Here is a 20,866-nt window from a genome sequence, read left to right as displayed (position 1 = left end):
TTTAATGTGGTTTTCGTGGTAGGCATTTTTCTTAGTAACAAGCTCTGATAAATGACATACATTCGTCATTATATATTTCGTTCACCCGATTTGTTAATGATTTCCTTCTCACTGAATTTAATTGGAAATATTCGTCGGTTATACAGTACACTAATTTTCCCTCTGTCGAATTAGTTAATGTTGGATCTTTGACAAAGTTTATACATTTAACAATCAATTAAATTTAGAATTTCCTCATTCCTGGTAATAATAATAATAATAATAATAATAAATATATTTATACAGGATAAAACAATCAGATAACAGTGTATCTGTTTTACATTGTGGTCCTGTCTTAATCAAAATATACAAAAGAGAAACTTAATTAAATATAATCATTGTTCATACTTCCAACCCTTCCTTATTTTCGTTAATGGTAAATTTAATTGATTTTAAAAATAACTTAAGTCAATTGATTGAAAACCTGTATCGTATTTTTTTTGGAATTGTACATTTGCAATTCATGTTTTTTCTTCTATATGACGCGTTTTTTCTTCTATATGACGCGTTTTTTCTTCTATATGACGCGTTTTTTCTTCTAGATGGCGTACTTTTGTTCTAGTATGATACGCGTATTTGTAATTAATCGATTGTACATTGAAAACAACAAATCAATTAATATGTTTTTGTTTATTGCATTTTTCTAGGCCTCTGTTGTCGTTCTTTTATGCAAAGACCTATTTACAAGAACATTGTGAATCTTGTTATTTCTCCGATGTCCTAGATTTAAAATAGCCCTGTGCCTCCTCGGTTGGTGTTCGCTTAATTCCGCACCAAGCTGAAATTCTAATTTATAGCTAGCTCTGTAGTCTATATAATCTTGTCATCTTTCCTCCTTCTTCAACCAATAAACAAAAAATACAAAACTGCAGTATTTTGAAAAACCCTTACAAGATTAACTTAAAATATGATCAATGGCAATTAATACATAATCAATAACAACCAATTGAATAATGATTAAGAATTTATCTTTGGGTTGCTGTTTTTATCAACATCGACGGAGGTTTGAGGCTCACTCGCTCCTAGTTCTGGTGGTAGAACGAGTCTTCTCGGATAAGGACTATAAACTGTAGGTCCAGTGTACACATCTAGCTCGTATGCACTATAAAGAACCTATGGTAAGTACATCTTTCGAGACGACTGGATGAGGGAGGGGGGGATTCACCCCGGTTCACCCCGGTGTACTAGTCAGGGTTCGTACGCGTCCTTAAATTCCTTGAAAGTCATGGAAAAATAAATCTCTTTTTTCAAGTACTGGAAAGTCCTTGAAATTGGCATTTGTCCTTGAATGTCCTGAAAATTGTTAAAATACAATAAAGTTATATGAATTCTTTTTAATAAAGTTTTGAAAACACTGAACAATAAAAGTATTAAGTATGAAAGTACATGGAAGATAACAACGTTTGTACGTGCCGACTTTTCCGCCGCCGATAAATGCTCGTACATGAAATAGGCTTTCTTATCAGGTTGGTTGTTGACTGCAGAACGCCACTGGCCAGTGATGTTCAGATGACAATCACCTTGAAAAAACTTTGCCCAACTATTCTTTTGTTCCCCCACAGTACATTATTGCATAATAGCTATTACTATTGAAATAAATACTTGGCCCTTTTTGTGTTCCGATTTTGTTTAAACATTAATTTAACGAATGTAATATTGCAAACATGCATAGCATTTTAGCATTACACTTTAATTAGTGACTATACTCGCATTCTATTCTCTCACACCGCAAGCGCGTATATTAGCGGTCTCTATATGGCTGCCGATGAGTTTTTTATCGTGCTTTTCTCGTCAGTGGAAATCTATCCAACATGCCGCGTACATGCTTTTTTCAAGAGTCCTGGCTTTTTGATAGCAAATTTTCCCCGTGGATTAACCGTGCGTCAATAAAAACGGAGGCAAAGTGTAAACTATGTAGAAAAACATTCGATATCTCCAACATGGGACGGTCGGCGTTAATATCTCATCAAAACGGAAAAAAGCATAAACAACAAATGGAGTTGAGGTTTAACAATACGACGCAAGAAGTTAATCAATTTTTTAGTAAGTCCAACCCAACAACATCCACCAGTAAATCTAATAGTACCATCACCAGTATTATTGAACAACAAGACATACCAGGAACTAGTGTTGATAATAGTATACCGAAACGTACGAACCCAAGTGGCCCGGCGACGATGCAGTATTTCAGTAGTAGTGAGGAGATTCGTAAAGCAGAAATATTGTGGGCCTTATTCATGACTAACCGGCACTATTCGAACAAGTCGATGGATGAAATAAATGAAGTATTCCAGGCGATGTTTCGAGATAGTGGAATAGCTGCAAAATTTAGTTGTGGTGAAAAAAAGTCTGCTTATGTTGTTAATTATGGGTTAGCGCCATATTTTAGGTAAGTTTTGTTTGATATCGATTGATATAGGCCTACAATTTAGATTAAATAAATAATTGTAATAGGCATTTCTGTATTGAGTAATAGCCTGGTGAGTATGAAAAACAAATGTTTTTAGTCTAAGTTTTTTCATTTTAGGTCATTACTTCTGAAACGTGTTACGGATGAGTCAGATTACGTTCTACTATTTGATGAAAGTCTAAACAAAGGTACACAACTAAAGCAAATGGATATCCATGTCCGATTTTGGGCTAACAACCACGTGGAAACTAGATTCTTTGATAGTACATTCATGGGTCATGCTACTGCTGAGAAAGTCGTCACCGATTTTAGGATATGTGCAGACAAACTAAATCTCGCAAAATTACTTCAAATCGGTATGGATGGTCCAAACGTCAATTGGAAGTTTTATAAACTTCTCTCTGCCGATATAAAGACGAATTACAATACATCAGTTCTCAACATTGGGTCGTGTGGCCTTCATGTATGCACAATGGGTTTCAAAGTGGTGTGCAGTCAATTGATTGGAAGGTCTACGACATACTGTCTAGTTTACAAATACTGTTCAAAGACACCCCTGCTCGTCTGGAAGATTTTGAGAACGCTACTGGCACACATGTGTTTGGCCTTAAGTTTTGTAAACACAGATGGGTGGAGAATGCTGCAGTTGCGAAGCGGTTTCTCAGTGTTTTTCCGCACCTTAAAACGTACATCAAGCAGGTGACCGAAAAGAAAATAAATGACCCAAAAACAAAGTCGTATGACACTCTGAAGGCTGCTTCAGTAGACTTATTTACGGTGCCCAGAATGCACTTTTTTGTGATGGTGGCCACACAAATGGAAACGTTTCTTAAAAAATATCAAACAGATCAACCAATGATACCGTTTCTTGAGAAAGATCTAGTGGCATGTTTGAGAGGGCTATTGAGATTGGTCATTAAACCAGACGTCCTTTCCGGGCTCGTGAATGGCCAAAGTTTCACTAACTTTAATATAGATGAAACGTAAAACCATTTACTTGCTAACAAAGTAGACTGTGGAATATTAGCTTCAGAGCATATAAAGGAGTTGATGAAGAAAAAGAAGGTGTCCGAGTTACAAGAACTCACGTTTAAAAATGAGTGCAAGACCATGGTTCTTACAATTGTTAAGAAAGTGCTATCTAAATGCCCACTTGGTTTCAGAATCGTTCAAAAAGCGAAATTTCTCGATCCAAGAAATTTTTGTTTAAGTGGTAATGCGCGATCTCTTAATGTTGGTAGACTAAAGGCTGTATTAAAAATATTAGCAGACAACCAAAAAATCAACCATGACATGTGTGATGAAATTGTTAATCAGGCAAACAAATTCTATGATTTTGTTGTGTTAAATAATTTATCAGATTTCACTGAATACGATCCTAAATGTAGAATTGACGAATTTTACTATGACCGCCTTAGCAAAACCACTAAGTATCACGCATTCTGGGGGGGGGGGGTAGTAAAATTGATTCTAATGCTTTCCCATGGCCAGGCGACTGTTGAGAGAGGTTTTAGTGTAAACAAGGAGGTAGCGGCTGTCAATATGTCAGAGAGTACATATGTTTCGAAGCGCGTTGTATGCGGTCACATAGCTTCAGTTGGTGGTGTTTTGTCTGTAAAGATAACGCCCCAATTAATTACTTCTGTGAGTGGGGCTAGGCAACGCTATAATCTCCATCTTGATAATGAAAAACGTAAAGCGGCAGAATCTTCAAAGGCTATTAAGAGAAAATCGACGATCGATGAGTTAGATAACTTAAAGAGAGCCAAAAAAAGATGTATTGCTGATATTATGGGTTTAGAAAAATCGTCTGCAAAGTTTTCCGATCAAGCTGAAAGTAAAGGTAGTCTTACCCTCATTGCCAAAGCTAATAGCTTGCGTAGAACCGCTTCTGAAAAAAAAGAGCAATTAGCTCAACTAGAGGAAGACATTAGACATAAATTAGAGGAAATCAAAAATAGCTAGGCTATTGTGTAGATTAAATTAGCAGAAATTGCTAAGTTGTAAAAAATAAACAATGTAAAAATCTCATGTGTTTATGATCGTTTTGAATAAAGTTCAGAGTGAATTAGAATATGGTTTGATTTCTTTTATTTATACCTTCTAAAAAAAACATACGATATACAGAAACGGCATTTAAACTCCGAATTCCGAACGAATTGTAGAACGTCATCCTATAGTAGTATCAAATTACCAAATATCGTCGACAGTGCAGTGACTATGGAAACACGCCGTGACTACCCTCGATAGGCGCGGAAGTCTGGCGCGGTTCCACAAAGGCTTTACCAGGGAGTTGTTACAACTCTTTACGCTTTACTACCGTTACGTGTCATTTTACTCGATTTCCCACGCCTATGTTTTCAGTACTGTATGTTTTTTTAGTGGCTACAGTTAGTACTTGAATTTCTGAAAAACATCGTAACTACGAATTCATTTTTTTCATTAATCTGTTGAACTTAATATTTAGGTATAATAATGTCCTTGAAATTTTAAAATGTTGACATTGAATGTCCTTGAAATGTCCTGGAATTTTACTAGCTCACAGGTGTACGAACCCTGACTAGTACATCACATCCACTGATCATAACTGGGCCCTCTGAGAGACCAGTATAAATACAATATTTCAATTCAATTCAATTTCAATTCAATTATAATACTGTACTATGTATTCATTCACTATAAACAAATTATAAACCTACTCAAATTGTGAACATGAATGTAATAATTACTAATTATTTAGGACCATATTGAAAATCTGAAATTTTGTGATCTTTCCTTTTCTGAATTATGTTATCCTACCTAAATATGTTTTAATAAATAAATTAATTAATTATTATAGAATATAGTATAGAATCGATATTTTAGAACGTCATTATTTAAGTACTATTTTGATAATCAAAATGTACCTCATATTTTGTTTTTGTAGTAGTGAGCGATTTTTCTTTCCTTGTTCCTGGTACGACTTCAATATCTTTAAGTATTTCCTATTATTCATATGCCACTACCACTACTTATTCTCGTTAACGTTAATAGTACGTAGTACTAATAATCTATTTCAGTTTTCTTCCTTAAACAACAAACAATTATAGTTGTTACATCATCATGTATGTAATGATACGAAGACAATATATAATATTTAAGTTATTTATTTATTTATAGGTAAATTTTCAATCTTTCTACGTAACCAAAAAAAAACAGGTAGTATAACAGGGGAGTGTAGCGGAAAAGCAAAAGTAATAAAACTGTCTTCTTGTGATGTGCTTAACCAGCCCCTGTCAACTAGGACAATACAATAAAACCGAGATTATAAAAAAATATATAGAAAACATACATAGAAAAATATTCTATAATAAAATGTTAATCAAAGTTTTCTAAAAATATAATTGCTATCTGAACATTCTGATTGTATAAAAGTTAAAAATTATGATTGTATAAAAGTTAAAAATTATGATTGTATAAAAGTAAACAATTCAGTAGGTACAATCTAAAAAATCATGTACATTTGCATAACTTATGGTTTACAAAATATGAAAAGTTAAATTTTCATGAACTTATTATTCCTGTAACTTGATAAGATTTAAACAAGATCCACTTGGAGACAATGGTACATTTGAAGTCATTTTGTAGATACAAAAGAAAATGTCCTAATTCTAAGTCACAGAAAGCGTAAAAGCTGTAGAGTTAAACAACAAACAAGTCGTGTACTGTATGCTATGCTAAAGCCCTGTCGACAGTATCAGACTGTATGTGACAACAATGTTATGTACCCATGGACATGATGATGTCATATCACTGACCATATTTGGGTATATCACTAACCATATTTGGGCAAATCACACTTCTTTTTTGTTCACACTAGGTTTAACAGATATTAAGATAAGATTTAATATTTAATCATTATTCCTCTAAAATTATTTGAAAGATTTAAAAAAATTCCCAAGGGGACAGTGGTGTTTGTTATAGACTTGTTATAACATCTTAACTCGCAGTAGCCATAGTAAACATTTGTTAACATATGCAGTAATTTACAGTAGAGGATCTTTGCTTCTTAGTTCAAAGTAAACTTTACTGGTTTTTTGCCTACTGGTACATTTTCGTACACGTTGGTATCGGGTAGTTCAATTCTGCCTGCGACATCTTCCGCACGTTTAACTGTGATGGTCATTTCATCCCTCACGCGTGGAAAACGTTTGATATTTTCGTATTTGATAATCGTGTTATCAGAAGCTGCCATTCTCGTGATGTATTGTGCATTGACGTTGACATTGATTTCTGATGTGTCGACATAGTCATATTCATTATCACTGTCTGATGTAGATAGTTCACCGTGATGAATATCTGCTGATTCCACATCATAATACTCATCAGTGTTTTCTATTCGGTCTTGTCTTGACAGTGCATGTTGATTCCCCATAGTCTGCGAAGTATCTTGTGCTTTTGAATTTGACGTTCTGGGCTTAACATAAGCATTTACATCTGTGTTCAAGCTTTCTTTTATAGGCCTACTGTTTGTCGTGCTTCGTTCAATGTCATACTCTTGTTTTACTGGTAAGCTCACGATGTTTCTCTTGTCTTTGTGATGATTTCTATTTCTCATTTTGCATACGAATATAATTACAGTTGTCAACAGCACAAGAGCTGATATTGTAACTACGCCAATTACAATAAGCACTCTTGTAAACTTGTCTAGCATAACCTGTTCACTGTCTGATGTTAATAAGATTGGTTTAGTCGTCATGGTGTTTCCTGTGTTTGAATTTGGTTTTGATATATGTTCTGAAATGTTAACTGTATAGTTCACTACTCTGCTGTTGCGACCACTACGACTAATAGTACAAGTAACTTGTTTGTTATTAGCATTTCTGTATACACCTTTTACTACAAGAACATTACCAATTGCGAATCTTTCTTTTCTATTTGTTTCTACCGGTTTGTCATTCCAGGTCCATTCATATTCATAAAAATCAGGATTACCTTTCCCTGAGCAGGTAAGATTAAAGCTATCACCAACATGAAGTGGACCTGGCGGTGATTGTTCGATCTCTGCATCTATAGTCAATATTAGCGGAGTAGTTTCACAAGTTCCTATCACTTGATTTTCGAGTATAGCTTTACAAGTAAATACATCCATCCATCGTCTTCGGTAGTCAAAGATCTTGATTCAATTAAATTTCCCTCTTTATACCATACTAAATCGATATCACGTGAATAATAATAAAGAAGATAAGAACATGTCAGCGTTGTTCCAATCTCACCATTATCATTTTCCGGATCGCACGTAATGTTTCCTAGAAAAGCAAGTTCAGAAGTGTGTAAATCATCATCGAAGATATCACACCTGTAGTTTCCTACATCGTTGTAACCAACATTGAAAATGGAAAGATATGAAGATGTCGCTTTAGTTGTTAAATTGTACTTTAAAGTTGACCTTGCAATTGCTTGCATCTCACCAACATGAAGGAATGCTGACCACAAAACGGCATGTTTTTCCTTTAATTCTGGTGTCCATTCACACGACAACGTTGCTGTTTGTCCTTCCGCAATGAGAACCGATTGCGGATGTTTTGTAAAAGTATAAGATTGTGCAGAACAGCAGAAGAAAATACTATACAATATAACCAGGCCAAGCAGGCGAGTGTTATCCATTATCTACAGCTTCTTGCGATGGTTGAGTTCCAACTGTAGATCAGTTTAATTTTGTTTCCTTATTAAAATCAACATTTTACGTAACAAGCACGAGCATTGTACGTCGGATATATTGATTGGGCATCGTTAGTTTCAAGTAGACGTCACTCGATCACTTGATCTTATTCAAGCGTGTACTTATTCACACTTATTGTAACTACATGTCCGGTCTGAAGTCATTGAAACAACACAAATCATCATTGAATATTGCAATCAATTATACTTCATCAGAAACTGGCTGAGATTTTACCAAATTAAATATACCATTTTCTTGTTTTATTGTTTTATTTGACCACTTTATTCTTTGCCTTGTAGTAGGGAATACACAATAAAAAAGGAACTTATATCCACCCTCAGTCAAAGTAAATCAACCAATTTATCTATAGAAAACAATATGATAACACCGTCTCACTTGAGTTAGGCCTGTGTAAACATTATAATCTGGTAGGGTACAGAAAGTACTGTCATTAATAGTGCATTATCTTTCATAAAGTGAGAAATTAGTTCTGCTAACTTGAAATACGTTTGGTTGACTTCTGGACTGATCCTTTCCAAAACTTTAGTCAACATGGATATACCACAATATTGTGTTATTGTTTTACTTTTAACCTGTAATTTGTTAGCTACTGCCGTTAATATCACGTTCCTGCATACGAACGACGTTCACACAAGAATTGAACAAGCAAGTTTGACTGGTTCAACGTGTACTTCTGAAATGGCAGCAGACGATATGTGTTTCGGCGGCATTGCTCGGCGCGCCACTGTGGTTTCAAAGATACGACGTGAGAATGAAACTAACGTGTTACTGCTAGACGCTGGAGACGAGTTTCAAGGAACTATGTGGTATTACGTATATAGAGGATTGGCTACGTCACATTTCATGAACATGTTACAGTACGACGCCATGGTATGTTTAATGTTTCATAATGCATGGAAACTAAAGCATTTTTTTTTAAATCAAGAAATTGTTCAACCATATTATGCGTCTCATCATCTTGGTAAGGTGGGTTAATCTGTTTGCGCGTGTTTCATTTGTATGCGTATCTTTCGTGTCGTACTGTGTATCCGGGCTGTCCCGAGTGCAGCACTGTTTTGAGTAAACATATAAACGCTATTGTATACAATATAGCTATCAAAGAAGTAGACCTGTTTATAGCTTTTAGTTGTTTAGTCTATTTAAACACTAAATATCAACATTATAGTCTTCGCAATCCAGCCTTTGTGTGTCCTACCATCCCCCTTATCCTAAACAATGTCACATTTTGAATGTCACAGGACGGTGCCTAATTCTGTTTTTAGCAAACTAGAACTGTCTAAATGTATTGTTAAACTAAGTAGTTAATTGTTAGTTAGTTAGTTGTTAATCTCGTTATGCCAATAACTTATCTTTAAACCTGTTGTTATTCGTTTCGTAGAGTTTGGGTAATCATGAGTTTGATGATGGTAACAACGGTTTGTTACCCTTCCTAGTTAGTACGATAACTGTTGTTAATCTGGTTATGCCGATAACTTATCGTTAAACCTGTTGTTATTCATTTCGTAGAGTTTTGGTAATCATGAGTTTGATGATGGTATCAGCGGTTTTTTACCCTTCCTAGTTAGTACGATAACTGTTGTTAATCTGGTTATGCCGATAATTTATCATTAAACCTGTTGTTATTCATTTCGTAGAGTTTGGGTAATCATGAGTTTGATGATGGTATCAGCGGATTGTTACCATTCCTTGAAAACGTCACATTCCCTATTCTCAGTTCGAACATAAACGCCGATGACGAAGTCAAATTTCAACAGAAGATCAGCAAAAGTGTTATTCTGTTGGTGGAAGGCACTAAAATGGGGATAATTGGATACACCTTGTCTACCACACCCGACTTCAGTAAAACAGGTAATATATTGATTATGTGTACATATTTTATTGCTATGAGTAATTTGCATAATGTATTGTTCCAAAACACTTCATTTTTAAAGGCTTCGAAGGCTCGCCATAGACTTATACTGAAGAAATTCTTGTAGGCCTACATTATTTTGGCGGGAAATACTCTGCCTATAAATAGAACTGCATTACTTATCATGATGAAAGGTTATGATAATAATACATACTATTGTTTTTAAACGAAGTTTAGAAACAACAATACTTTAATGATTATACTTTCTGTTTGTCCATAAGTCTTTAATTTGTTCGAGCAGAATGTTCGAGATAGATTGAACAAAGTTTTTTTTTCGTATTTTGCAAACTTAAAAAGTAAACATTCTTTATTTGTAGGCCTATTGCCAAACATAAACCTTGCAGAAAATGAAACAAAATATCAGAAACTCTAATAATAATAATATATACTATCACTAAAATTTTAAGGAAAACTAACTTTTGAGGATGAAGTTGACGCAGTTCAAAGTGAAGTTAATCGTCTGCTGGCCAGTAACGTCACCATAATAGTGGCAGTGGGGCACTCGGGAATTGAAGTAGATCTGGATATAGCTAATCGAGTTACAGGACTTGATGTCGTCATCGGTGGACATACAAATACGTTTCTCTACACAGGTTAATAAACGGCCGGGTCAATCTGCTACGGGGCGCCAAACGCAACAAAAGTATCATGCTTAAATACATGTGTAAATTTTAAACACACGTCTAATTTCTTCAAACATACAGTATAATTGATTGTTATTTTATTCAATTCTAATGTTACACTTGTATTTTAGCATAGCATCTTTGCTGCGTATGGCGCCCCATATCATAATACCAAGATGAGCTTTGAAGTAACCATTCCTATCAAACCCATCCACAGGATCTTCTGGTTGTCAGTCATTCTTTTACAGGTTCACCACCACCATCTTCCGAAACACCATTTGATGTCTATCCAATAACCGTGCGCCCTGATTACGATACCACCAGGACGGTTCTAGTCGTCTCTGCGTACGCTTACGGAAAATATCTTGGTCGACTGGATGTGACGTTTTCAGAAGAAGGTGACGTAAAAGCGTACACGGGCAATCCTATTTTGCTAGATCACATTGTTCAACCTGGTAAGTTCTTAATAAACGTTTTGTGAAGCAGAAGTTGTTGTTTTATTTTTAGCTATTAGTATTTAAAAAGAAAGAATATCAATCGCGCGTTCAGTATACAATTATTATATCATAAAAAGCAACAAACTCCACATGAATGAAGGTCGTACCAAATTTGACTCATTTTGTGGCATAGAAACATAAGGAAAGTACTTGTTTACATTGACGCATGTTTCATCACAGATCCCACAATTGCGTCAGAAGTTAGTATCTGGGCGAAGAAGGTAACTGAAGTCAGCGAAGACGTCATTGGTCAAAGTTTTGTAACGCTTGAAGCAGACGCATGTAAAGTAAGAGAATGCAGTTATGGAAACTTAATAACAGACGCTATGGTAGCAGATTTCTTAAAAACTCCCAACCAAGAAACATGGAGTAACGCTAGCATAGCAATGACGACTGCTGGAAGTATTCAGAGCTCAATTAAACCGGGTTAGTATTACACTTATCATTAAAACTGGCTAGAACGATAATAATCGTTAAACCTGGTTAGTATGATAACTATAGTATTAAACCTGGTTACGGCGATAACTATCATAAAACCTGGTTAGTAATACAATTACTTTTCTATGAATTAAACTGTTCGATAACTACAGTATCCTTAAAACGGGTTAGAAAGGTAAGAATCGTTAAACCTGGTTATAGTAGTACGATTCTGATTAAAACCTGTTATAATTAAATAGTAAATAGAAATTCCAATCTGCATAGTACGATGTCTGTCATGATTATTAAACTTGGTTATTACAACTGTCACTAAACCTGGTTAGTACGATATCGTTAGAGTAGGCTATCATCAGATTGATGTTGTCGTTTTTTGTACTTCCATTTTCCATTCATCAGGTCAAGTCACAGTTGCAAATATACGTTCAACGTTCCCATACGGCAATACCATTGATGTTATAGAGTTAAAGGGAAAGCATCTACTGCAGACGTTGGAACATTCTGTTATTGAACATAATAACCAGACAGGAAGTGGTGACTTTCTACAAGTTTCAGGTAAAATTCTTAAAATAGGTGACTCTGACGTCACCCGTAATGTAGTTACGTTACGTTAAATATCACGAAGAGAAGGCTTGAAGGAAGTAATAGGAACATCCAGTAGCAACACATCTGCCTTGCTTGCAACCAATTCCCGAGTCACAATATATTCTGGTCACTCGATAGACGTTAACTGACCATTGGCAGTCATCTAGATGAGAGACAGTTGACTGTCAATAGTCAGTTAAGATTTACCTACTAGAGACAGCTGCAGAATCGGGTGTTCTGGTCGTTCTTCGTAATATTTCGCTTCCATTTTTAAATATTCTCATTAAGTAAAGTACAACATAGAATATACTTGCTAAAAATGTGTTACTGTAAGCGTTATACTTATGTCTATTTCTATAAAAGGTATACGTGTAGCGTATGACGTCACTAGAAGTCCCGGTGAGCGCATTACTGACGTGCAAGTGCGCTGTTCACGATGTACAGAACCAGCTTACGTTCAGTTAAATACAGAAGAGGTGTACAGTATAATTACCAACAGTTACATAGCAGGTGGCGGTGGTGGTTTTGACGTCATTAAAGAAACTAAGCTGAGCCAAACAAAAGGTTTGAATAATTCTGTAATTTATATTGGGTGATGTATAGCAGGTGTTTTGATGACGAAAGAGAATATACATCACATTGATAATATCAAAGAAATTATAAATAACTTTATCAACGAAAAGGTTACGTGTGTGATGTGACCACCAGTATACATTTATTTTTACATTTCAGGTCGACTTGATATGGACATCATGATCGATTATATTGGCAATAAATCACCGATTACGACTGGACTAGAGTCTAGGATAACTATTACGTATGAGGGAACCAGCTCACCACATGAATGCAACAGTGCTATGACGTCATCATTTATTACTACCTGGACAGTGCTCATATGTTTAGGCCTGTACAGTTTGCTTTTATTATAAGGAGCTGTGGATACATTTCACACTAGAGATAAGTGATAACGGAATGACAATATCTAACACTTAATTTGTGATGAGTTTATGTTTCTCTGCACTGTGAACACAACTACTATTATTTACGTCATTATTATTTTATAATACTATACACATTTCTATTTATATTTCTGTTTTCTTGATTAAAATAATAAATTACGTAGGAAATTATTCTAATATAATAACATTTGATGTTCTATTCTATGGTAAATCTTGGTTTCCACTAAGACGAAACGCAATGACGTAAGCAGTTTTACCAACCAATTACGACGCGATGTATCATCCATCGTTTCGGGATTAGTTGATTAGGACGCGCAAAAGTAATTTGACAAATCACAAGCGATGGATTATTCAGACTCTGTCGCTTGTGATTGGTCAACTTGCTTGCGTTGCGCTTTTGATTATTACGCTGCGCTTAGGTCATTGCGTTGCGTACCAGTGGGAACAAATCTTAACAATGTTTAATGTGATTAACACAATTATTAATTAATTAACTTGTCATCGTATTGTTTTGTGTCTTTATATTTGGTGCACATTTAAGCTTGGTTCCCACTAGCGACGCAACGTAACGCAACCGACGTAACGTAACAAAATGCCCTTCCAATAATTGTGTTTTTCCCCGCCTGCGTGAAATCAAACCTGCGATTTTTGCAGCACTTTTGCGTCGTCGGTTCCCACTTGTGATTACGCAATACATCACCTTGCGTCAATACGTCACTACGTTGCGTTCTAGTGGGAAGCTATAACACGTAATGGTCGAGTGCATCCCTGAACAAATAGAGCCGTTGTCTAATGACAAGTTTGTTGAACACACACCATTAAATACAAATTATCAAATAACTTGCGTTGCGCTTACGTTTTTGCGTTGCGTCGTAGTGGGAACCAAGCATAAGGGACAGTAGTAGTTATCTTCTGAAAATAAGTGATCCCTTTTAGGTTCTATAAGACAATAACAAAACTGCTACAGATTTTGACCAAGTTTTACTTGTTTTATTTTGTTGAAAACGATACAATCTGTGTATTATTACCATTAAATATACAATGTTTATATAGATTTGTTTTAAAGTCTAACATCGACTAAAAGCTATTAACACTTGATGGGCGTATATTGCGTAATGCGATAAATATTAAAATGCGCATTGTTTTGTAAAGCTGTCTGGGTCAACATTATAATTGCACTCAAAATTGAAATTGTTCATTGATGTGTCGTACTCATTCTTTCCATTACTCCACACAACTTAAAATTTGTGTTATTTTTTTAATTTAAAGTAGACACCCACTAGTTTTTAAAAGTTTGCTAGTGTGACAAACTTCGGTAAACTGTAGAAAACATTTGAAGATTTCTACACTAGCAAACTTTAGTTGGAAAACTCAGCAAACTTCTCCGAGTTGGCAAACTTTTGATTGAAAACTCCCAGTTTGTCAAGAAATGTTTCCAAAGTTTGCTAATGTAGACCAGTTGACAAATTTCGGAAAACTACAGAAAACAAGATTGCAGAAGTCTATACTACCAAACTTTAGTTTAAAAACTCAGCAAACTTCTCCGAGTTCACAAACTTTTGATTGAAAACTCCCAGTTTGTCAAGAAATGTTTGCCAAAGTTTGCTAATGTAGACCAGTTGACAAATTTCGGAAAACTACAGAAAACAAGTTTGCAGAAGTCTATACTACCAAACTTTAGTTTAAAAACTCGAGCAAACTCTTCTGAATTGGAAAATTCTGCAACTTCTCTGAGTTTGTCAATAAAAGTTCTCCAAATTTTGATAGTAGCCAGTTGAAAACTTCGGCAAACTGTTGAAAACATGTTTTTAAATTTCTATACTAGCAACAACTAGCAAACTTTAGTTTGAAAACTCGAGCAAACTTCTCCGAGTTTGTCAAAAGTCAAAGTCAAAGAAAAACAAGTTTGCACAAGTCTACTCTAGCAAACTTGAAGCCTAGTCTGCATTTTTGTAAACTCGAACAAACTCAGAGTTTGTCAAGAAAGGTTTCTAAAGTTTGCTAATGTAACAACTAAGTAATGAACGGTTGTCATAATCACTGCTATCGGCTATAGTCTGGACTAAAGTAAGTTGTTTATGTACTAATTAAAATACTTTTAAATTAGCAATAATTATATCCATCAATCACCTATTTGGTATTATACAATTATAGTTTGTCAAGAAAGGTTTCCAAAGTTTGCTAATGTACAAACAGTATAAAATTAAAATGTCTGCCTACTGTTAATAAAAACAGGGAGTATCAACAACTAAGTAATGAACGTTTGTCATAATCACTGCTATCAGCTATAGTCTGGACTAAAGTAAGTTGTTTATGTACTAATTAAAATACTTTTAAATTTGCAAAACTTATATCCATCAATCACCTATTTGGTATTATACAATTGTTATAATACAGTACATTAAATAATACTTTCGTTTATACAGAGTAATGCACAATTCCCCAAACAGAATGAAGAAATTGAAACAAGAACATTCATAGATTGCTGATTCACGAATGTACTCGAATATAAGCGAATGGCATATTCTGTTTTATCCAGGTAAGTTGGCAATAGCAATTATGTAACATAATACTGATAGATAGTATAAACTATACCATAACTTACAAAATGGAGGCATTGGAATATTATGTTTGTGATTAACACTTTAGGAATGTATACAACACTAGATTATGGCGACTCATTAGGAGAGAGAGGGCATGACACATTTTATCCAGGTAAGTTTGCACTACTTCCTTTTTTACAATACTATTATGGCCACCTCTAGGTTGGTGCAAAATTATATATGTATACAAATGTAAAATAAAGTTGGTTTTTTTATTATTATTATTTTAGTGGAATGGTACAATTAAATTTAAATACTGTAAGCATATTTTAAAAAATTATAAATATATTATATATTTACATAATAATAATAATTTAGGCTTAAGATTTTCTTTAGCTGGTTAGTAATTTACATATATACTTATGATGCTATTCGGTAATTTGCATAATTGCTGTAAGCTATGAATAAACATAAGTAAATAATATGAACTTTGACCTCATCTGATAAAGTTGTACCATTAGAGGCAAAAGTATACAGAGGCTTAATCAAAATACAAAAAAATAAAAATGACAATCCTCAAAATGGACTTAATTCTTAATGAAATGTATTTATCACTATATCTATATTTAGGCTAGATAACCTTTGACCTCATACAACAAACACTACAACTTGGAGTATTGATATTTCTCATGTCATTGTAATGTATAAACTAACTAAAACTTTATCAAACTATGTATAATATTAAATAGATTAAATCCTTAAAATTCTAATTAAAATTATGTTTTTAAAATCTATAAAACTACAACAAAAACACATTTTAGCTATTTTGATATGAAAATGCAAAACAAAACTCTGTCATAAATTTGATCGTACACAGATTTTAATAATTTGTAAAAATACGACTCTATTCACTGTCACTTTGACTGTCGTTACTGTACCTTCTTTTACTGTCGTGTTGTGAGCTGCTGCTTCGACTTCCGCTCCGGCTGTCGTTGCGTGATCGGCTGCTGGAATTAGAACGACTACGACTTTTTCTTCGTCTAGATACAGGGCTTCTACTTCTGGATTTGCTCAGACTATGTTTATGTCTACGCTCTCTGTGATCTACGTTTCTACGGCGGCTGCGACTGCGGCTACGATGGCGGCGACGTTCGTAACTTCTGCTCCGGCTTCTGTAGGATCTTCTTCTGTTTCGTTCATAACCATAACCATCTCTGTGAATTATGTTGAGAAATTGGCAGTTTTAAACAATTTGAGATCAAATACAAGCTTTCGAAAACAGAAATTTGACAGACTGGCTGTATAGTAATAATTTTAATTGAATTTTTATGAAAGAATTGTAAGAGCTTTCAACTACTACTGTACAATGTTAATAATATTAAACAATATAATTTGTAAAATAATGAATATAATAATAATATATATAATTATTAATTATTATTAAAATTATGGGCATAGAAGAAATTCTAAACCGGCTGGTGAAAATTTATTTATTTATATATCTCTAATATTATACACTTACGGCGAAATTCTCTTTAACACTGTAGTAATGTCAATGTGTCTTTTCAGTGAACCTATCCCTTTGTCTGTCCTCCCATAAGCTCTGTCTACATTATCAAACTTTATGGATACTATATATATATGGGAATATCACTACCATACTAGTTTGATAGTGTAAACAGAGCTTAACACAGCAGATACAGTAGGTATATCATAATTTGCATAAAATTTGCATAAAAAACACAAATTCTTACCTTGACCTATCACGCTGATCTGAAAAATAATCATTCTTTTGTTATTCCAAAATCATAAAAACAGTTTTATGGAAATTACAATTGCTTATGATAAATGTCATCAGTTGTATGTGTTCTGTATATAATGCAGATTTAACTATTAAATTATATTATTATTTTATTACTGTTATTAATAATATATTTTCAGTGCAAATATGGATGAGTAATATATATAATAATAATATTATTTATTTGGTCATCAATGTAAAAATAACCAGGAATGAGAACAGGCTAAAGCCCAAACAGATTCTGCACTCACTCCATACAATATAAACAGTTCAGACAAAACCATATACAAGAAAAATACAAATAAACTATACATAACATGAAATATAGTGTTTTGTTAGAGCAGCCTTAAATATTGAAATTGTTTGTGAATCTTTTATGTCATTTGGTATTTGCTCCCATAGTCTAGGAAAGGAAACAAATACAGAATTATGATAAGTATTGCCTTTCGAATATGTAAAGATATATAATTTAAACTTTTGTATTTATATTTGAGTATTTAATGCATCCTGTAATTGGCGATCGCTGTTGGATGCATGTGAAATAAAATAAAATAAATATCATAAAATAAATATCATAATTACCACGGGATCTTGGGTCACGGCAGTCTCTGGCAAAATGACCGAAACGACCGCATTTGTAGCACTCATCGTCTGCCTATAGAGTACAAGACAATGACGCATTTAGTTTAAGCTCTGTCTACACTATCAAACTTTATGTGACCAAATAGATGTGATGATGTCATACCACTACCACATTTGGGCATATCACCACCATATCTGGGCACATCACACTTTTTTTGTCAATGGACCCCATTGGAAATAAATTGACATGTCGATTTTATGGGTCGTCCTTGCATCAATTCACTTTGGTTTTATTCAATTTTAATATTCCGATTGTTTGTATTTTTTCTTTGTTATGTATTTTAAATGTATTGTTGAATGGATGCTAAATGAATAAATTAAATGAAAATGAAATGAAACTAGTTAGATAGTGTACGATATAGAGCTTATGGTTTAAAAATTGTGAATTTAATACTTCTCAAACAATGCCAGAACATTTTAAAATTGCGAAAATATTTAATTTAACTATAAAAACACATCAACTAACATAACCACGCTTCGGTCCATATGCAAATTCAACCACAATTCGTTGTCCTCCAATTTCACGGCCATTTTCATGTCTCAGAGCATCCTTAAAAAGAAAATATACATGTTTGTTATATTTAATAATTAAATTGAACTTACAATTTAATTAGTTATTAGTTTAATTGTAATGGAAAATGTCATCATTTTGACAATCTTGAACAGTTGCATCTATCGATTCTTGTTTTATTTTAAAATACCTCCACAAAAAAAGTTTACCAAATTTTTATAGAAAATTAATTAAATGAAAGTATAGTTTGTTTTGGATGCATTATTTTTATAAACCTCCCTGTGCACATCCTGCGGCCGTCATATACATTATGGTATAATTTCAATTCTGTCTAGGTAGAAGAAGAAACTGCACGTCATTTCATTGCAGTAGGTTATTCTGTCGTTGAGGGCGGTAGTGAAAGGGGCGAACGCACTTCACTGCACGTCATTTTGGTTGTAAGGGTTTCATTGCAGTAGCCTACGATATGCGGTGTGTCGTTGAGGGCGGTAGATAAAGGGACTCAATACTTCGATTTCTTTGGGAAAACATATTCTCTCTCTTTCACGTCTTTTGTTCTTTCTGCACAAATTAAAACCATTTATAAATTAAAAATATGTTATTAAAGCTACTAGTGTACTTACTAAACTGATTCACAAAATGACTAATAATATATTTAATTGAATTTTGACTACTGATACAGTTCTGAGACGTATTACTTACATAAGAATAGGTCCACTTTTTACAACACCACACCACATCAATTACACTGTGAGCCAAACAGTGTACAAATGTTTTGTTAAGCTTTGTCTACACTATCAAACCAGTTTGACAAAAAATATGTGATGTGCCCAAATATGGTATTGATATGCTCAAATATGGTAGTGATATGACATCATCATGTCCATATGGGCACATCACATTTTGATAGTGTAGACAGAGCTTTAGTGGGTAATGACAAGAAATATTTTTCATTTACAATTACCTTTTCAACTGAGTTATGCTTTTAGATTAATGAAACATTCATTGTGATATACTTATATTATAATAAAAAGCAGCCTACTAACCTCGGCATCACGGCGGTCCTCGTAATCAATAAATGCATACGCTGTTTAAAAGATAAAATTTGTATACATTCAAAATCATAAATTTGATAATAACTTATTTTGAGATACAGTACTAAGATATTTTACTCCATGCAAGGTACAGAAAAATTACCCAATTGATCCTTGATGTCCTGGGTTTCCCAATGTATGGGGAATCCTGCAGGATCCCAATTTACAGGGTTTTCCAATGTATGGGGGATTCCCAATTTCCTGGGTTTCCAAACGTGTGGGGAATCCTGCAAGATCCCAGTGTACAGAGTTTTCAAATGTATGGGGGATTCCCAATTTCCTGGATTTCCCATTGTATGGGGAATCCTGCAGGATTTCAATGCAGCAGGGTTTTCCAGTGTATGGGGAATTCCAAAATGTCTAGGTTTCCCAAGGTATGGGAATTCCCAAGGTATGGGAATTCCCAATGTACAAGATGTCTTAATTCCCAATATAAATAATGGAGATTTCATGAGGTACATAGTATTGGGTTTCGTAATGTATGGGGAATTCCCAAATGGAAATAATTTAACAAACTTGTTCAGCCCAGGCCTAGATTCTTTAAACTCAGGCTGTGAAGTAATTAGAGAATCAAATACAAATAATGAACAAAAAATACTTACCCATGGCAGTGCCTTGTCCCAAGAATACATAAAACAAAACAAAAATTGCAAAAAATGATTTTCATAATCAAATTTTCCTAATTTATTTCACATACACAAGAACACTATATTATCATGCACAGTGTATATTATTGGCCCATAAATAGGCTTGCTAGCAAAAACTTTAGTAACTAACAATGCACTAGACTAAAAAAGAGGCAGCAGCTAGCTAGCTAGCTAGCTAGGGGAACTATTAACTGTATTATATAATAATAAAATATCATAACCGAATGCCTGGAAAACAGTCGGACTCTTACCGTATTTAATATCACAACGCATCATTCTTCCATAAGATCCAAAAACCTCTTCGACATCCCTGTATCTTGTAGATTTACCCAAACGACCTACAAAGAGTTGAGCTGGTCCATCCCTGGACATTTTGATATAATTTTTAGGGGTAAATAAAAACCTTTCCTGTTATGAAAACAATATTTTTACTACTCAGTCAGTCAGTT

The 20,866-nt window shown here is 34.1% G+C and overlaps 2 protein-coding genes across 3 annotated transcripts; one reads left to right on the top strand and one right to left on the bottom strand.

Annotated features, from left to right (window-relative positions):
- Positions 1–13,770, top strand: LOC140054794 (snake venom 5'-nucleotidase-like; the record flags this gene model as incomplete). The annotated part of the gene is made up of 10 exons (XM_072099886.1): positions 1–34; positions 4,041–4,286; positions 8,758–9,041; positions 9,806–10,019; positions 10,488–10,673; positions 10,952–11,158; positions 11,381–11,626; positions 12,035–12,190; positions 12,584–12,784; positions 12,953–13,770. Coding segments are annotated over 10 exons (1,971 nt in total), but the record flags the coding sequence as incomplete, so codon positions are not given.
- A 118-nt stretch (positions 13,771–13,888) lies between these two features.
- Positions 13,889–20,855, bottom strand: LOC140053905 (uncharacterized). Of its 2 annotated transcripts, XM_072098655.1 has the most exons (8): positions 20,669–20,740; positions 20,373–20,384; positions 19,723–19,763; positions 19,186–19,237; positions 18,632–18,715; positions 18,106–18,178; positions 17,477–17,495; positions 13,889–16,936 (listed from the first exon to the last, which is right to left on the bottom strand). In XM_072098655.1, exons 3-8 carry the CDS (start codon positions 19,758–19,760, stop codon positions 16,627–16,629), a joined length of 576 nt encoding a protein of 191 aa, XP_071954756.1. In that variant the 5' UTR covers positions 19,761–19,763; positions 20,373–20,384; positions 20,669–20,740; the 3' UTR covers positions 13,889–16,626. The 2 variants fall into 2 exon arrangements, with proteins under 2 accessions (XP_071954756.1, XP_071954755.1); XM_072098654.1 differs by lacking the exon at positions 19,186–19,237 and having other exon boundaries at positions 20,669–20,855.
- Between the last annotated feature and the right edge of the window lie 11 nt (positions 20,856–20,866).

Source organism: Antedon mediterranea, chromosome 7, assembly GCF_964355755.1.
Source record: "Antedon mediterranea chromosome 7, ecAntMedi1.1, whole genome shotgun sequence".
Lineage (NCBI taxonomy): Eukaryota > Metazoa > Echinodermata > Crinoidea > Comatulida > Antedonidae > Antedon > Antedon mediterranea.
Note: the sequence above shows the minus strand (reverse complement) of the source record. Positions and strands in the feature narration are given on the sequence as shown.